At 37.6% G+C, this 18,890-nt stretch overlaps 1 protein-coding gene across 1 annotated transcript in view; it reads left to right on the top strand.

Moving 5' to 3' along the window:
• The first annotated feature begins 209 nt into the window (after nucleotides 1-209).
• The window catches only part of RASEF (RAS and EF-hand domain containing), a 31,576-nt gene continuing 12,895 nt past the window's right edge, over nucleotides 210-18,890 (top strand). The window contains exons 1-9 of the mRNA XM_064404239.1: nucleotides 210-646; nucleotides 7,779-7,925; nucleotides 8,689-8,779; nucleotides 11,610-11,705; nucleotides 12,735-12,812; nucleotides 13,338-13,453; nucleotides 14,173-14,241; nucleotides 15,132-15,216; nucleotides 16,582-16,673. Of these exons, the coding sequence (XP_064260309.1) occupies nucleotides 279-646; nucleotides 7,779-7,925; nucleotides 8,689-8,779; nucleotides 11,610-11,705; nucleotides 12,735-12,812; nucleotides 13,338-13,453; nucleotides 14,173-14,241; nucleotides 15,132-15,216; nucleotides 16,582-16,673 (1,142 nt within the window). The 5' untranslated portion in view covers nucleotides 210-278. The remainder of the gene's footprint in view (nucleotides 647-7,778; nucleotides 7,926-8,688; nucleotides 8,780-11,609; nucleotides 11,706-12,734; nucleotides 12,813-13,337; nucleotides 13,454-14,172; nucleotides 14,242-15,131; nucleotides 15,217-16,581; nucleotides 16,674-18,890) is intronic.

The raw sequence follows: 18,890 nt of genomic DNA, 5'->3' as shown, positions 1-18,890 counted from the left end.
CCGAGGGCAGCCCCGTGTCCCTACACTCCGGGGGCAGCGGGGCCGCTGCAGGCCCGGGACCGCCCTGCTGCCCCGGGGGTGCCGGCGGCCCTGCCCGCGCCCTGCCCCGGCCAGGAGCCCTCACCTGCGTTCCGCCTCCCGGCCGTGCCCGGCCCCGCGGGGCGCCGGGGCGGAGCAGGACCCGGCCCGCCCCGCTGAGCCGCAGGTAGGGCAGCCGCCCACCCGATCCCGTCGCGTTCGGTCCGCGGTCGGAGTCTCCGCGCCCCCGGCGCTGGCCGATGGATCGCGAGGCGGCGGGGGACGAGCTGTCCCGCTTGCGCGCCCTCTTCCTGGCGTGCGACGCCAGCGGCTCGGGCCGCATCGAGCGGGAGGACTTCGCTGCTCTCTGCGCCGAGCTGCGGGTGCAGCCGGCCGAGGCCGAGGCCATCTTCCAGCGCCTCGACAGCGACCGCGACGGGGCCATCACCTTCCCGGAGTTCGCCCGCGGCTTCCGCGGCGCCACGCGGCCGCAGCCCGCTGGCAGCGAGCCGGGGGGCGAGGACATGGAGGAGGAAGAGGCGTCAGCGGTTTGGGTCGCCGCGGGGCTGGAACAGCCCTGGAAGGACTTCGAGGTGCGGCTCGGGGACGAGGCGAGGTACATCCCCAGGTAAGGTCCGGAGCCTCCCGCTCCCTCCCACCCCAGCCCCGTGGTGTGAGCGGGCCCGCGGTTGGCGGGCTGAGCTGTGGGCGCCCGGCCCCGCCGCTGCCGAGCCGGCCCGGCCGTCCTGCGGGGCGGGAGCGCCCTCCTGGCGGGGCCGCTGATGCAATCCCAGCTGGGGAGCGGCCGCGTAGCTGACCCCTCGCCCCCGTGCCTGCGGGTGAAGAGAGCCCTGCGAACACCTGCTTCCCGGCTGGGGTGGTTTCCAGCGCCGTTCTTTCAGCTCCTACCTTCCTCTCTGCTCTGTTATGCCAGCGACCCACGTGGGAAAGTCTGGCTGGCAGAACGCAGAGATGTAAAGTTCTGCCGGCTCCGCAAGAGCTTTCTCCTCGTGTTGTTCCCCGACCAGCCCCCAGCGTTTTTCTTCCATCCTAATCAGGCTTTTCCTGGTAAAGGCTGACCGGCAACGTCGTTGCCTCCACCTTAACGGTGTTGGTAATTATGGCCCTCAATGTGATGAGCTCACTGAAGTTTGTGAGAGTCTTTGTTCCCGGTCTCAGTGAAATTAAGAGAACTGATGGTAGCTTTGTTGGACAGTAAACCCGTTTACCACGGGGCTGGTTCCAGTGTACAGAGATGCGTTTTGGTGACTCAGGAATCTGCCTGAAAGCTGAGGTGCTCAAAATTCATATGAAAATGTTTGCCATGGAAAGTACAGAGTGATTCTGCTTCATTTTAGAATTGTAATTTATGATGGAAAATAAGTAATCTGAGTTTCAGGACTTGGCAGCTAGTCAAGAGAGTTTTAAAAGTCTTGCACGTTGTTTCTACACAGGGCTCTTTAAATTCCTACCTATACCATTTTGGTTCCAGACACACTAAAAATATTTTGGATTATGAGGTGAAAAGTTTCTTCCGAAAAATTTTCAGTTACTTAACCTACTACTCCTGTGTAAATCTGGAGTAAATTTTCTTTCTGGACTAATACTCTTTAGTCTTATTGGACTGCCCCATTTCAGACAGATCAGTATTTTTGTACCGGTTTTAATTTGTTCATGGTGCTTTCCTTGTTAGACACTTGCTTTCTAAAGAACAAAAGACTGTTTGAAAGCTTTCGGACACAGTTAATAACCTGCAGTCAAAACTCAGTAGGAGCTGAAAAAAAATCTCACTCATGAACAGTGGTAACTTGTGAAAGCATCTGTCTCCTCTTGGTAATAGTTCCATTTCAGTATCTTGGTTACTGTTTGCAGCAGCAGTTTCACTGTAGTCTGACTGTGTAAAAGGATAATAGGAAGGGGAACAGCTTTAAGTGGCTCCACTATGCAGACACATCTGGTACTTCTGCTAAATTCATCATGACATAATGTAATTGTGTTATGGTTCTTTTACATAAAAACTGAAAGCAGCTAAGTTTTGATGGTTAAATACTATCATGTAGGCAGTAATTTGGTGAAAATGTTTCTTATTCAGGTTCAGATTTGAACATCCTTCACAGCTGGCTGTATTTATTAAATGTGTGTCAGTGTCAACTGAAAAACAGTGTGCCCTTTGTTTTTTTTCTCTCTCATCCTGAAATGCTAGAACCAGGTCTGTTCTACAGCTCAACTTTTTTCCCATTGGTAGTCCATGTCTTTATTTTTGTTGAAATGTATGTATAAGGGTTTTTTCCATTGTGAGTAGTCCCACTAAAATCATTAGGACTACTTACATAAGTAATGAATAAATTGCAATTCTTTGAGGAGTCTTAAGCAGAAGAACATAACAAAGTCAAGTGAAGTACAAGCTGGACTTCAAAAAATATATTTATGTTTTTGTTTAAATTATTTAGTTTGTTTTAGTTGTTTGTCACTTCAAGTTTTTATTAAGGAAAAGGCAGTACTTTGAAAACTAGCATGGTTTGGAACACACCTGCATCTTCAGTGCTGTAAAAGAGTTGGCGTCCTTATGCTGGGATTTATTGCTCTTCATATATTTGTTGTGACATTGACATTTGTGAGAAAAGTAATTACAAAGGAGAAATTCTTCAAAGCCAGATGAGTGCAGTTGGGAGTCCATATTTTTTAATCTTTTTTTAATTCTCTGGTTTTTTGTCTTGATCATTTTGGGGTTCAGTTCCTCAAAAAGCTCTGCCTTGTGTCCACAGACTAGCAAGACACTGGGATATGTGCTTTGATGCTATTGGGGTTTATGCAGCGAAAAACAAGACATGGCAAATGGAAGTAGTGAGATAAGGGTTGAAGTCAGGAGAAAATGCCACAGTAAACACCTGTGGCCTCTGTCACTCCTCAGCTTGAGTGAATACCCATGGAAATCAAAGGGAAAATATCCATGATACACATGGTTCTGTCTCCGTTTCAGAAACTGAAAGTTCAGTTTCTGTGACTGAACTTTTAAACAGAATAAATACCCTCCATAACAAGGCGTGAAACCTAGTAACAGCTCTATGCCTTGCCCCAGTCCTCAATGTAGTAGCAGGTATTTAATGCAACATTATTTACTGCCAGATACTAAAGTAAGCATGTATTACAATAAGCATATTTTGAATTTAATGACTTTTTTGCAAAAGGTAATTTTGTTATGGGATGGATCATACCTCTGCTGTTTGGTGTATCAGTTGCACAGTCTAAGATTATACTTCAAAAGATTCAAGTTTGTGCTGAAGCTGTGGTTTTATTGTTTGCAGTTAAACTGGCAGAGTCACATTAAAGAGTCTCTTTACAGCCTTGCTCCTTTCCTCCTCACTTGAACAGATTTTTTTGACTAAATTAAGTTAGATTTCTTGGTTAGGTGGTTACTGTGAGTCAAAGTATTGTTTGCCTTAGCCTTTACTTGTGCTTGTTGGACAATATGCCTCTAGGAAAAAAAATGATGGAAAGTCTTTTCAGGCTGAAAACCTAATATGTGAAGTCAGACTTTAGTGGGTTTGTACAGGGGGTTGTTTGTTGTTTTGTTTTTTTTTTTTTTTTCTTGTTGATGTTTTGATTTGTTTGGTTTTAATTTCATATAAAATGCAGCTACCCTTCTACATTGTTACATTTAATCAGGAATAGTGAGTAATTAAACATAGAATCATGCAGTGCCTTTAATTTATTTGTATTTATAGTGAATTGCCAGCTGGAGGTCTGTCTTGTTGTCAGCCATGTTCATTGGTTTATTCTTCTAGGAAGTATTTGCAATGGTACAGGAGTGGACAAAAAAGAAACTTAGACCTTTTTGGTGCTCCAGACAGTGAGTGCTTCAGTGCCCTGCCAAACTGGAAGTGTTTAACCCTTAATGGTGTTACTGGATGTTGCATTCTTTCTTGTGGCCAATCTCAATTTGAATTTCAGTGGCAAGACTGAAAGGTTCCCTCCATGCTCCTACTAGACAGATGTTTACCTTTAAGTGTGTGGGAATGTCTCCCTAATGGCAATCCTTTTCCATTCCTCAGCTTGTGCAAGGACTAATCTAACATCCTTTGACACTACAAGAAAAATCCTGTACTTACGAATGCTATGACATTTTCCTCTCCATAAATTACAGGCAAAAAAATTCCTGGAAAACAGATTTTTAAATTTCCATGTCAAAGACTTCAGTCAGGAAGAGCAGAGGCTTGGGACTGTCAAAAAGACTAAGCCCTATCCGGCAACTTCCGTGCAATATCTGGCAAATTGGATAATCTTATTGGAAAATGAACTAAATTAATTAGAGCATGAATGGGTGGATTAATCTGAAGCAGAAAGTTTGTATCCCTGTTTAGAGTTAAATCTGCTCTCACTGAGAGGCCTCATACTCCATTGCTTTGCTGTTTAGTCTTTGTTTTATTTGTGTGCCTTGTACTTTCAGCCAAGCTGACTATTCATCAGACTCAGATTTCATTGCTGCCTGATTGTGAGATTTTATGCCTCATACAATTCCAAAGTCTCTTAATGTGATTATGATAATAGTGTGCCCCCAGTCATGTCATCTGGAGCTGTATAGAAAATGTGGATCTGGGGGATGTGATAAAATGAGAAAAGCATGCTGTTCTTAACATGAGCTACTTAAACTGTGAAAACAGGTGATGCTCATGGGATATACCGCTGTACTGTAGCAAAGAGGAGAAGCTCTACTGGGTGAAAAACCCATCCAAAACCTGTCTTGCTCTTGCTGTCAAAAATTAGGATGGATTTTTGCCAAAGTCAGTATAGAGCACAGTATTAACTTTTGTCAGCAATTTGTGTTTACTTCCATGAGATGATGAACTGTGATGTCAGAACTGGAGAAGTTGGAAGTTCCTTGGAATTTGAAGCATGTTACCTGGAGAGGGGATAAAGGCAAATCCTTGGGAAAACCAAATGCTGTGTCTTTTTTTTTTTTTTTCACCACAGTGCTGGAGAAGGGATCTCTTCTGTGGGAATGTTGTCTTATTAGTTGAAAAATTCCATCATCTTTCTCTGAACTGCATTCAGAATGTACAGTGGCCATTTGCTTAATAATCCACAATCAGAAAACCAGAAATAATGCTATGAATTGATTAGGATTAATGTAGCTGTGTGGATTAAAGGAAAGGATAACACAATATAGTCTACATAACTGGTATGCTCAAAATCAGTGTTGTGGGGTTTTTTGGCATGGACCCTCCCTCTACCTCCCTTCTGCTTCTCTTCTATTCAACCATGGTATTTTAAATCTATCATATTAGAAATTGCATTATAATCAGAGCAGATTTATTTTCTTTATGCAGTTCTCACAGGAACTCTCTGAAACCATGTGAATACTGTAACTTTGCTTAAGTTAACTCATGTGAAGCAGTACAAATATTGAGTAATTACTCTTATTAAGTTCTAATTTTACAGATGGTTTATGCTATAAAACCTTTGAAATGAGGTAAGGTAAAGCCAAAGTAGTCGTTGGCCACAACGCTATACCTTTCGTGGATTACTAGTGTTTGGTGTCTGCACTTTGCAGAAGCAACAGAAATAAATGCATGCATGATGAGTAGTATAACCATAGTGCCAGATGAACAAAGTGACAAACTTTTATGCCATATATTAAAAAAATGCTCTTCTACGCATTAGTATTTGTGAATACCTTTAAGTTCCACACTAACACAACTGTGTTAGTGTGGAACTTATAGGTGTGCAGCTCATACACTGAAAATTAATTTAGGATTTCAAGGAAAACCAATTCTAAAGAGCATCAGTGAACTTGCTGATGCTCTTTCCCTTCATCTAGGTCATTGATAAACAAGTTGAACAAGACTGGTTCCAGTATTGATCCCAGAAAATGCTACTGACTACAGGCCTCCAGGTGGATTCTGGAAATGTCCTTGATAGTTTTTTAAATGCAAGCCATTAATTGAATAATATACCTTTGAGGAGTTCTTTAATGTTGCATTATTTATACAGAGTTTGTAACATCTGATGATCAGATAAATCTGTTCATTATTGCTACTGTTGATGAACTTCAGCATTACTCTCTTTAGAATACATTTTGAAAAAGAAATTATGTGCATACATTGGAAGATATTTAACTTACTAAATACAGGTAAATACAGGATTAGTTTTGTAAAGGAAATCCTTTGCAAGACAAAACGACAGAAATTTATCAGGCATCAGTAAATATCTCTCTGTGCTGGTTTTATGTTTCTCTATCTCAAAATGAATGTCAACACTTCAGCTGGAAACACGTTTTACAGTGTCCTGAAGTTGTTAAATTGTTTAAAAGGGAATTTGAGCTATACTAAGAGTTGTAGTACTGTTTTAATAAACTAAGTTAGACCTCCAGTGGAGAAATCACATACAAGGAGCAGAGTGCTGCAGCATTGATAATCAAAGCTGTGGAATTGCTTCAAGTGAGAAAAAATTAAGAGAATATACACTTGTTGAATTGCACAGTTGTTGATATTGTGTATGGTGAATGTATTAAGTACCACTACCTCCACTGAAGATAGGAAAATTTTACCTAACAAGGAGGATTGTTTAATCAGAGTTCAAGCTTTCATTAGGAACAAAAAGAGGGGGCATGTATTTGTGATGTTAGATGTGGTATTTGACTTGAACTTGCAAAAAATTGCTTCTGGTTGTATTTCTGCTTCTGATAATGTGTATTTCCTCATTACTGGCCTGTTTTCTCGAGTTCATCTTCTCTGTTCCTTTTTACCTTTTGGTTTTTAAGTTGTTGGGTACGTGCTCATGTTCTAGCATATAGTCTGTGTCAATCACATTCAGTTTTCCTTAGAACAGCTAAATTCTGTTACAGAATATTTCCTGCTATGTTGTCTGATGTAATCCAGGAGTTGGAACCTAGCATGTAAGACAAAGGTTTGCATGACATACCAGTAGCATGAACGCAAATCAGTGCTATTTATGTAGTAGACTTTGTAATAGTGGTTTGGCTCTTATGCTGGGTTTTTTGTTTAATCTTGTAAAGCTTCTTTGCTCTGACAATTAGAACAGTATGCAATCTATGTAAATTTGTCCAGATTAAAATAGAAATCTGAATATACTATTCCTGCATTGAGGCAACATTTCACTATGACTTTCAGGAGAGCTTTTAACAACTAAAATACCTACAGAAATGTTCGCTTTCTTCTTTATAAGATATATTTGACATTTTTCACATGAGAGTCATATACAGAATTAACTTCCTATAATAACAAATTTATTTATATATAGACCAGAATAATTTGTGTGAAACTGAGGAGCTGTATTCTTATTTTGCCTACAGTCCACCTCCCTCTATATCCTTTCCCTGTTAACTTAGGTAGTTATCATTCGTGCCTGTTTTAAGTTCTTATGCAACCTCCTGAAATCTTAGGTTTCTTCATGGATTATGATTAACATTAGAGCAATCAAGAAACTTGATATACATTGTGGGTTGCGCCAGTTGCATTCTCTTCACTATGCTATGAACAGAAGTAAAAAAATTACTTCATTAGGCAGTTTGGGTTGCTTTTTTTTTCCCCCCAGTACCTATATTAAAGCAGAGAAGTGGAAATGGTAAACATAATTTAAAGAATTTTACTGTACTGAGTGTTGAAAGCTTGTATCTAGTTTGCTAAATTTTAAAAATAGGCAAAGAGGGGAATATCTTAATTTGTAGTAAGTTTTTCAAACCTATAATAGAACATTGTTCCAAGTAAGTACATTAAAATGTGCATGTCTCTCTTTTTCAGACAAGAGCAGGTCAGTGTTCTGTATCAGAACATACACATAGCAGAACCAAGATTAATCCAGCCATATGAGCATGTCATTAAGAACTTCATCCAAGAGATCAAACTTCAAAGCACGGAGATGGAAACTCTTGCCATAGCAGTAAAAAGGTATAGTGAATTGTGTTTCTAGTTCAGTTATGCAGTTTTTTAAATTTCTCTTGTCATGCTTTTTTTGATTAAACTACTGAGAGTTAATGCCAAAATATGTCATGCAAAGTATTTCCATAAACTGAGTTCTGAAGTTAGTGTGCATACCCTTGTGCATAAACACATATAGCAGCCTGCAAATGAATGCCTATTCATACTTCCAATAAATTCTGGACCAAATTTTTGCAGACTCTTTTTAGTTAAATGTCTTAAAACATTTTGACTCTTCTTCCTTGTCTGCAACTTTGAGTTTTATCATACATGTCCACTATCATTTTAGAAATCATATTTTTGTTTCATGAGCTTCAAGAACTGTATTTACCTGTTTTAACTACTTGGCACTGTCAGTCTCACATCATAACTGCCAAAACCAAACAGATTAGCTCAGAACAGAGATCTTGTATGTGTGGGTGATGCAAGTTGCTTTTGAAGTCTCTTCGTAGGATAAGAAGGGGTACCTTTCATCTTTGTAAATTAATTTTAAAAATGCAGATGTATTTAATGCTAATCATCAGCTTGCAGCTATTATTTAAAATCCAATTTGCCAGTATCTTCAAATAATTTGGGATTTAGGTTCTTAGCCACACCAGTTTCATGGTCTGGGCAATGTTAAACTGTTTTACCTGTCTTTCTGTCTAATTTTCAGTTTCAGTTGAGGTAGGCAGATGTGTTTCTTTCAAGCTGGAGGGCAATTCCTAAGAGAATATTTTCTTCTAAATTTTAGAGCTCAGGACAAAGCAGCAGTTCAACTCAGTGAATTAGAGGAAGAGATGGAACTACGGATACAGGCTGCAGAGCATAAAGTTAAAAAGGAAGTGAGTATTTTATATTTACAGTATTTCATAATTACTGAACTCGTAGTGATCTTAAGCAGGATTGATGGCCACTTGTGGTTTTGATCCTGATGGACTGACTCAAAGCTGCTATAGGCAGAGCCTGGATGAAAAAATTCTATACATAAAAAAAAAAAAAAAAAGAATGATCTTAATGCTTTCCCAAAGAGGAATATCTGCTTAGGTGTAATGAACCAAGAAAAAGAAGTCTTTCCCTTTTGTGGAAACATAGTGGCCAATAAGAGTTTCTTTCTGAGACCAATATTGGAAACAGACTGCAGAAAATTATATTTCAGCACTAAAGAATGCAATCTAGCTCTCCTAGTACAATAATTTATGTATAATTTAATGCTTTGATTATTTGGTCCTGCTTTGTGTATCTGCCTGGAGTAATGCTCTTTCTTTCCTCCTTTCTCCTGCAACCACATTTTAGAGACTTAAGAGAGGATAACTGTGTTAGCAATATGCGAGGGCTGGGCCCCTCAAACGTAATGGGAAACTCTACTTTGATCTGCTCAGTTTTAGCTGTTGTTTCAACCCACTTGCAGTTTATATGACAAGAAGTAAAAATCCTCTTCTCTTACCCAGGACAGGTATGTTAGAGTCACATGTGGCTACTTAATTCAAAGGAGTAAGACCAGCTCCCTGGTTCATTTTGAATCGTTACTACATTAATTTAAGATACGCCAAACTTTATATGGGCATAACAGTTTGTGAAAGTGTTCTACTGAAGGCATAAGAATGCATTAATTAAAACATATACTATGGGCATAATTATTGCTTGGTCAGACACATGGTATACTGAACATCTATATATATTTGCTATGGGTTCTTTCACCAGAGTACTTGCAGAACCAGAAGTAACAAAGTACTGTCTGTCAACTTGCTGATTTTAAGTAGTTCATACTAATTGATATGTGAAGGTAAATGGTATTCTGATAGATTTACTTCAAACAGCTTGTTTTCCTATACAGGAGAAAATAGTCCTACCACACCATAAAAGCCTATTGTTGTGTTCCTAGAAATGAAATATAATGGTATAAAAGTCTTAAAGATATCACACCTGCAAAAAAAAAAAAAGTGTGGTTTAATATGTTTAACTAGTGGTAATGCAGCTCTTAGTAGAGATAAAGTTTCACTTCCAAAGAAGCTAAGTTGTTAATGTTGAGAAAACAAATACATTTTCTCTGGAAAATTACTGTCCTCAAAAAGTGATAAATCACTGAAAAAAAGCACTGAATACCCTTTTTCAGTGCTTTGAAAAGATGACTGGGTTGTGTATGTTTGCTTACTCTGAGAACATCTACAGTTATATACTAGCATTATGCAGAAGTCGGTCTTCTATGCATTATCTACATTTAGTCTGTATTCTCAATCACTCTTTGCATCTAGCCAGAGGTGTGAAAGATGGTCTTTGTTAACTTGTTTAACTTTTTTCTCACAAGGTTTTTTTCATTTTCGCTCTCCAGTGTTCCTTGTAGCTCCTAGCTCCACATACCGCACCTACTAGAACACCCTGAGAGTAAATGCTAAGTTATTTACTTTGTGGGAATGTACTAAGCCATTAATCTTAATGTCTGTAATCAAGGCTATTGTTTGTCAGAGTGATCTCACTCATGCCACCGGGACACCTGCTTCTGCATGAGCCTATCCTGTATTTTGTTTCTCCATGGGAAGCAAATAGTTACCCAACAATACTTATGAGTCTATGTAGTTGGCCACAGTAGGGGAATCCAACTTAAATTGATTACTTGGATTATTGTTTTAACACATGAATGCCAGCATCATCTATGGGAAATTCTAATTCTGAATTCTAAGCAAAATCTATGCCTGCCTCTTCCATGTGAAAATTCAACCTCTGTCATTGGCTCCACTTCTCGCTGCTGCATTCTGACTTCTTGTGTTGTGAAACTGGAGTACCTGGGGAGTGACTGGAGTGAGTGAAACACACCAGTCAGTAGCACACCACACACTGATGCACAAATTGGTTTGATACTGAGGCTGAGTACTATATACAGGTATTGGTATTTAGACAGAGCACTTGGTGCTGGTTTCAAACACACTGAGAAAATTAAACCCACTCCTGTTGTCACCTTTTACCCACTCTGCTCCTTCTAGTAATAGAAGAAACTGGGAGAAATAATAAACTAGAATTACAGTTTACTGGAAGGCTGCAATAATCACAACAATACTGATAATGTAGGGTATACAAGGGAAAGAGAGTATTTTACCCACAAAAGGGCATTCATCACTGAACATCCCCATGGGCAGTACTTGGTGCAATCTCTAAACACAGGTGCACACCCTGCCATGTGCCCTTGTAAAAGATGGCACTGCTTCCATTTCCATCTGCTGAGACTATCCTGGTGATGTGGGTGGTATTGACTAGACAGCAGTGAAACCACCCCCTTGTCTCTGTTCCTGGGATGGTACCATTTATCTAAAACTAGAACTGCTGTTGTCTGCTTGCCTTTTACTGACATGGGCCTGTAATGTTCTAACAGTTGCAAGCAAAAAAATTAAAAACAGAAGTAAAGAAGTAAGTGACATTGAGAACATTAAGCACAGGAACCATGAGTGAAAAACACTGAATGGACCCAAATATTTGCTTTTATGCCACCATTTTATTTCTATGAGTGTTTTAGAAGTGGACTGCAATTACAGAATCAGAACCTATGGATCTTAAGGAATGAACAAAATGAAAAACACATTTGTCTAAGCAAAAAGTATGTGCTTTCCAAACTGATGAATGAATTTTTTGATAAACATTTGAAAACTGTCTCAACTTCTAATGAGATTGAAAATATTGCAGGAGAAGCAGAAAGCTGAAGAAGCACTAAATGAACTGAAGCGCCAGTATGACACTGAAGTTGGGGATCTTCAGGTGACAATAAAAAAACTTAAAAAGGTGAGTTGAAGTCTGTTGAGTTTTTTAAAGTGTTTTAAGAGATTTTTGACCTTATGAAATGTCTCCCTCAAGATGGATAATCACAATTGTAGGTTTCTAATTTAAATTAGTAAATGTTGTATTAGTATTAGTATTGTATTAGTAAATGACAACTGAAGATAATTTTTAGGTTGTATTGTCATTTTGTGCTTTTGTATTCATGCTGTGTAATTTTTTGAAATACTTAGGAAAGAGAGCAGCAACTATTACCTAAATTCTTTAGCTTAACAATTTTCTAGGTCCATCAAGTTATTAACATTGCAGTTACCTAATCTTATATTTGGTCCATTAGAAATAGTCCAGTATATTTCCACTAAGTATTTGTAATTTATAAATAAAGATGGAATTGGCAACCCAGACATAGTAATTTACATATAATGCCTTTTAGTACCCGACTTTATGTATAGTGCCTTTTAGAACTCAACTGCAATCTGATCTTGTAATTTGATACTTAGCAATAACATAAAATGAAATCTCAGGTAGGAATTGGCAGTTTTGGCATATTTTGTAATTTGGGTTTAATTTTGACCTTGGTTTTTCCTGTAAGTTTTACCAGAATTATAGCAAGCAAAATGGATATGTTTTTTGGGTTTTGTACTTAATTTCACTTAGAAGAACATTTGTAGAAATGAAATTTCTTAGAAGAAACATGAGAGCTTCTTGTCCAAGAACTATATAGCTGAGATAGTAATAATTTTTTATAATTTTTTTTAAGTTGTTCTCTCTGTTTCAGTCTTAACAACTGTCTTCTGTGTCACTAGTTATGAATATTTTATACCTAAAGAGTGCAAAATGCATATCAATTTTCTAGAAAGCCAGTGATTTTTGAAATAATGCTGTCTGCTAGTACATTTGGAACAACTTTTAAGTTTCAAAAACTTCAGTAACTGTAAAACCTCTTAAGGATTATTTATTGTGATTTCCATAAGGCTTTTTTTTAAATCAGAACAATTAAATACATTAATTGTGCATTTTTTTTAATACTGCAAGCTGGAGGAGCAATCCAAGTATGTCAGTCACCGGGAAGATGTAGTTGAACTGAAGAAAAGAATACATGATATGTTGCTGGTAAGAGATTATTATTATTATTATTATTATTATTATTATTATTATTATTATTATTATTGCCTCAGTTTTAGTGTCTGCAATACAGATGATTATACTTGTGGAGATTTGGGTTGTGATTTTTGTTGGTTTCTCTTTTTTTTACATGTATTAATGGTAAGCTAGAAATTAAACCTTAGAAATCATGGGTAAGTGTATGTGGATTTTTTAAGTAGAAAAAGAACCTGTTTAAATATATGCACATTCTACATAGGACATTTAGAATTGGCTTGAGATGATGTGGTACCATTTTTTTGTATGAATTTTTTTAGAATAGAAAAAGAATAGTTAAGAGGTTCTTGCATATTAATTTACTGACTTCTCTATTGATTTATCCTTCTTTCATTTTCTTTCCCTCCCTCTGCCAAATTTTGTAGTGTTTAATTTTTATTTAACCTTGATGGTTTTTATTCTATTATTATAATAATTTATCAACATTTTTTGGAGGTGACTATGACAGCTAACATCTAATATCTTCCTTTTTTGAAGGAAAATCAGAGACTTAAGAAAGATCTCTTAGAAGCACAGACAAATATAGCTTTTCTACAGAGTGAATTAGATACCTTGAAAAGCGAGTATGCAGATCAGTCTTTGAACACTGAGAGGTAAGTTCTACATGATAATATTTTCACAAGGGAAAAAACAACATCTATTTTCTGATGTAATTATTATGCATGCAGTTGGCAACTGTTATTTTCTAAATTTGCCTTAAAGGGTAGTACATGTTTGATACCATGTCATCAATGCTGTTCACTTTTCTTGTTAGGTTTCTGAAGGAGCAAATTCTGGCTATGATGAAAACTCTCACAATCTTGTAACATTATCCATTGATATTAGTGGGACTTAATTAGGAATGAAACAGCAGTGCAACATCAGGAATTTTTTTTCTTCATGGCTTGTACTCACATGAGGATCTGTATGAATTTTAGGGGAGAATAATTTTGGAAGCCTTCCACGTCTATATTAACCATTTGTTTTTCTAACGTGAATGAAAGCTACTACTAGTTACTCTTTTAAAGGAGCATAAAGGGCAGTTTCATTGTGTGATTATCGTCAGATAATGCAAATTATATTTGAAAGGAAAAGGAGACAGTCCCTATGGTTATTTTGTATGATTTTCATTTTCCATTCACAGTCTTTGTTGAGTTGTAATGGCAGAGATTAATGAAGTCACCAAATGATCTTACTTTGCGTAAAACTGCTCTGAGCATATTTCAGCATAAATGTAAACTCTGCCAAAGGCAATACGGTGAAAATGTGAGAATATCCTGTTAAGTATATGTTTATTTAAGTTTGGTGTTTATTTTTTGGCTTTTTTTTCCAGGGATCTAGAAATTATCCGAGAGTATACTGAAGACAGAGATAATCTGGAAAGACAAATTGAAATACTTCAGTAAGTTTTTAGAAATTCAGTTTTTCATTATTAACCTTAGTTCCACCACATTTGGGATAACTGTTTTTGTATGCAAAAGATTGGGTTGAAATTTGGGAAGTAGTTCCAAGTGAAAATACTGGAATGACCTAAATTATTGTAAAAGGTTTATTCTCAACTGTCATAAATGTTACTGTGGTATTAACTCTACTGTGGTACTCACCCACTAATACTTCAGTTGGTTTCTTTCCATTTCTTTTCTTAGTCCATTAGCTTTCATTTCTTTCTAATAAGCTGAATGTGATTTGAGTCTATCCATGCTATCATAAAAATTATTGCCTCGCTTCTTTTTCTATTGGCTTTGTTTGTCCAGTAACTCCCTGTCTTGTTGTCTGGAAAGTACTAAGAGTGTGCAGTATTATATAATAGGTGCACAAGAAGGGTCACAATGAATACATTTTTTTATATCTTTATTTATCCTTATCCTAAACAAATTCTTTATTTTAAGCAGATTAATTATATTTGTCTTCAGAATCACCTCAGCAATATTTAAAGGGTAGTAATTTTGTACAAAAATGGCTGGACTAGTTGTTTCATTGCGTGTGTTGTGGTTTTTTTTTGGTCACCATTCCTACAGTACCTTTTTTCCACTCAGCTGACCAGAGACCATGCTGTACAAGTGAAAATGGACTTCCTGGGCTGCCACTGAAGCCTGAAATTCACAGTGATTGTTTCTGATAATTTGTTTGAATACCTGTCAATGTGTTGCTAGTTTCGTGTTACTCTTTAGTGTTTAGCTAAAGGAAAAAGGGGTTTTTTAGAAGTATTTTGAATTTTTTTTCTTTTTGAGGAGTTACATAGTTTTTCATGTTTTCTTGAGTTCTGCAAATTAAACTGTGTTTCCTTGTTAGATCTGCTAATAGAAAATTACATGATAGCAACGATGGTTTAAGAAGTGCACTTGAAAACAGTTTCAGCAAGTACAACAGATCATTGGTATGTATTGATGCTTTTGTTACATTGTCATAGAAGGTGTAAAGAATCAACGCAGTGCATTTAAACTGGTATCTCAGTGGGTACTGAGAAAATGGAGGTATTTTCAATGAATACTCCTGTGTAGTTTTGTTAGATTTTACTTACATCTTCTTTAATAATGGAAATTTTGTTAGAGCATAGCTGCTTTCCAGGTGCTTTGAAAGATGACTGTTTTTTTAATAATCTGTGATATTTAATGAGGTGAATAAATCAGCAGTTTCTCTTGCGCTAAAGGGAATGTATTTGTGTTGTGTAAGGGAGTGTCCTACCATTGACAACACACTTTCTCAGAAAACTGCCCTTTTTTAATAGCAAGGTCTTAACCTAACTCAAACTTTTGTCCAGGCAAGTCACTGGGAAAATGAATAGCATGGACTACTGATAGAGACCTTAGTCAGACCCTTTGGGGCTCACAGAACTGCATTAGAGTCTCTTGTAGCAAATGTCACCTGACATCCTCCAAACTAGAGAAAGGAAGGCTTGAAAGTAAGAAAAAAGCCTCCTCTACATTGTCATTTTGCAATCCTGTGAAACTTGTTAAAACTCTAAAAACTAATGACTGGGCATCATGAGGAAAGCTGATAGCTTTTTTAGAAGGATGGGCCCATAAAGACAATACTGGACAGGAAAGAGGAAAATAGGGTTCAGGGCCCTGCCTGTTTGCAGTATTCCATACCAGTGAACATGAGTGCTTTTTGTTGATATGAGCTACCAGAGATTAGCTACACATGCAGCAATGGATACCATTTCCTACTGTCATGCCTGGAAATATAAATGAGCATATTACATAGAAGGCAGAAGAAGCTGTTTCCAGTGAATAAATGCGTGGAGGCACATGCTAATACTTTTGTCACATGCTATTAGTTGAGACCTTTCCTTCACTATCTCTCTCAAGAACCAGGAGGTAGCTCTCCTGAAACTAGCTCAGCTAGTGACAGTTCCCCTTTTTTTCAGTAGTCAGCATGCCATGGTCTAAATATCACTTTTCAAGGCTTAGCATTTCAGAGTCTTGAGGTAATCAATGAAATCAACCTCTTGGAAATTCTGTTCTTTTGTGGTTGAATATGTCTAGTGTGTTCAGTATAAGGGCAGTGGTGAAACCTAAATGCTATAGGTAATAAGCCTTCTGACCCTCAATCATATATGAAGTATGAGGTTTAACTAATTGTAAGTAGCTAAATATATATATATATAAAATATAAAGAAACATATATTAAATACTTCCAATCTGTAATTGTGATGATGCACACTTTTTTCCCAACAAATCTAGATATAATCCTCTGTGTTCATCAAAGTTATAATGCATTTAATATGTATCTGTTTCAGCGGTTAGCAAATACCTCACCAGGAAGTACCATTTCTAGAAGCAGTCCTAAATTTAATGGTGAACATTCTCCTTTAAACCCACGATATGACAGGTAAGCCAGGCTTGCTTTTGTTAATTTGAGAATGTCTTGTCTTAGAAGACCAGATTAGTGTTAAGTAACAGACAGTAGTTCTGTCTGATATAGAAGTAATGATCCAAGCATATGATCCAAAATATACTAAAGTTAATTGGAATCTTCTCAATTACTTCAGAAAGCTCAGGATACCCCTCTTCAGTAGAAGCCATAAACTTATGAAGTGGTCAGACAGCCTCTTGTCTGGTCTTGGCCCTTTTTGATTCTAGTTTGAGTCTCAGTCTTTTTGTCTTCAAGAAACTATAAAACTCTTCTGAGGACATTTGTTAGCCTTTCTCAGTACTTGTGAAATAAAACATTTTTGGTTTTATGTTCAGCTTGTGTGCCTTTTTTCCCATATAATAATTAGTACAAATGTGGGCCTGATCTTCAAATCACCTCATCTCACACTGACATGCAGGGGTAGTGGATGCACTTGGATATTAATGAGATAAGAGTACAAAAACTGTAAGTTATCTAGATGCAATTAGATTGTCAGAGGTATTTATTTTTGTACTTAATAGGTACAGATCATTGATCAGAACTTCCTCATCATTTCAGAGACTCACTGAAGACAGTGGGTACTGGAGGCAACCCTGAGTGCTGTCAGTTATGTTATGCTTTCACACTTGTTTTTTTAAACAGATCCATCAGCAAAAATGTGTGTCCTTATTAAATTGATCCATTATTTTGTATTTTTTTTCTTTCAGTGGTATTCCAAACCATAGAGAGATCTCTAATAGAGGTCTTAGTAGTTTGCCAGAAAGAAAAATATCTTGGATAGAAAATAAATAGACTTCACTTCAAACTTGTAATATCCCCATTCATTCAGTAGTGTCCTTATTCTGTTGTCTCCATGTGAGATGTGTTTGCTGGCTGTAAAGTTTTAGTTGTTGAAATAATTTTCCTATTTCTGAGTGGATATAAACCAATTCCCTAATATTGGACCCTCTGCAAATTTTTAGAGGCATCCACTCTAAGTTGCATATTACATTCAGTAATTTTCTGAGAGAGTAAAAAAAACCTCTCTGGAAGCTTAGTTCTTCTTTATGAATATTTATTAGTACATGCCACATGGTGCAATCCTTGTATTTCCACAAAAGTGAGAAATACAAGCCACTTTAGAAGAAAGTTTATGTGGTAGGAATATAGCTTAGTCTTAACATGTTTGACTTGATAGTATCAAAAGACAAAAAGAGATGTGAATGTCCCAAAACCTGTTTGTTTTCAGTACCTTGTCTCCTGACATCAGATCAGCATTAAGAGGTATTGGTTTGTATTCTAACATGTTTTAAGCAATCTGTTCTAAAATGTATGATTTTTTTCATACATTTTCTATGCTTAAAGCACATTAGACCAAGGTTCATCTTGGTCTAACTTGCTTTAAGCATATATGAAATTCCCAGCATTGAATTCATAGTTCAGTGCAGTTGGGAATTGCCTACTTAAGAGCTTTATTTCAGAGAATGCCTGGAGAGCTTAACTTTGTTATAGCACGCACTCTTCCTCAGTAATTCAGTGATTTGATATAGGCTAGTAGGTGTGCATGAATACAAAGACCATGTATGCTTTGATATCTTACAGCAAAGATCACATGCATTCTTGTGATTATTCATTATCCTGAAGGAATGTCAATTGTATGGTTCTGAATGTTACTGCACAGGACAGTGATGCCACTATCACCCCCATTTGGCCAGGTGCAGGGAAGAATTCGACTCAGTAACAGCTTGATAATTTGGTGATTTTCCCCAGTGTGCTCTCCTGTGTTGTGCCATCACAGGGGAGCCCCTCTGGGAGCAAGCTGTTATTACAAGGATTGATGCTGACCTTGTGTGGTTTAGCAGGTCAGTGCATCACATCCAATCCCAACAGGGCTAAGCCAGACCCTCTCTTCTGTGCTATGACTTGGAGACCTTTACTGCCTCACTTTCATTGATGCCTGTCCCTGTCTTGCTGAAGAGGCATGATAATGATTGTAGCCACTGTAACCTTTTTTATAAGACTATTTTTTTAGGATTCATTCTATTAACCTTCCTTTTTCTGTGGTTTTATTTGCATAAATAAAACCCTTTTTTTTTTCCTGTAACCCATACTGTCATTGCAGCATTCCTTAAAATATTTTTATATATTACAGTATCCAAAATGAAAAAAAGACTTTTAAAGGAAGGTTTAGGGAAAAGAGAGGAATTCTATGTA

Source organism: Passer domesticus, chromosome Z (genome assembly GCF_036417665.1).
Source record: "Passer domesticus isolate bPasDom1 chromosome Z, bPasDom1.hap1, whole genome shotgun sequence".
Taxonomy (NCBI): domain Eukaryota; kingdom Metazoa; phylum Chordata; class Aves; order Passeriformes; family Passeridae; genus Passer; species Passer domesticus.
This window is presented reverse-complemented; position numbering and strand designations above follow the sequence as displayed.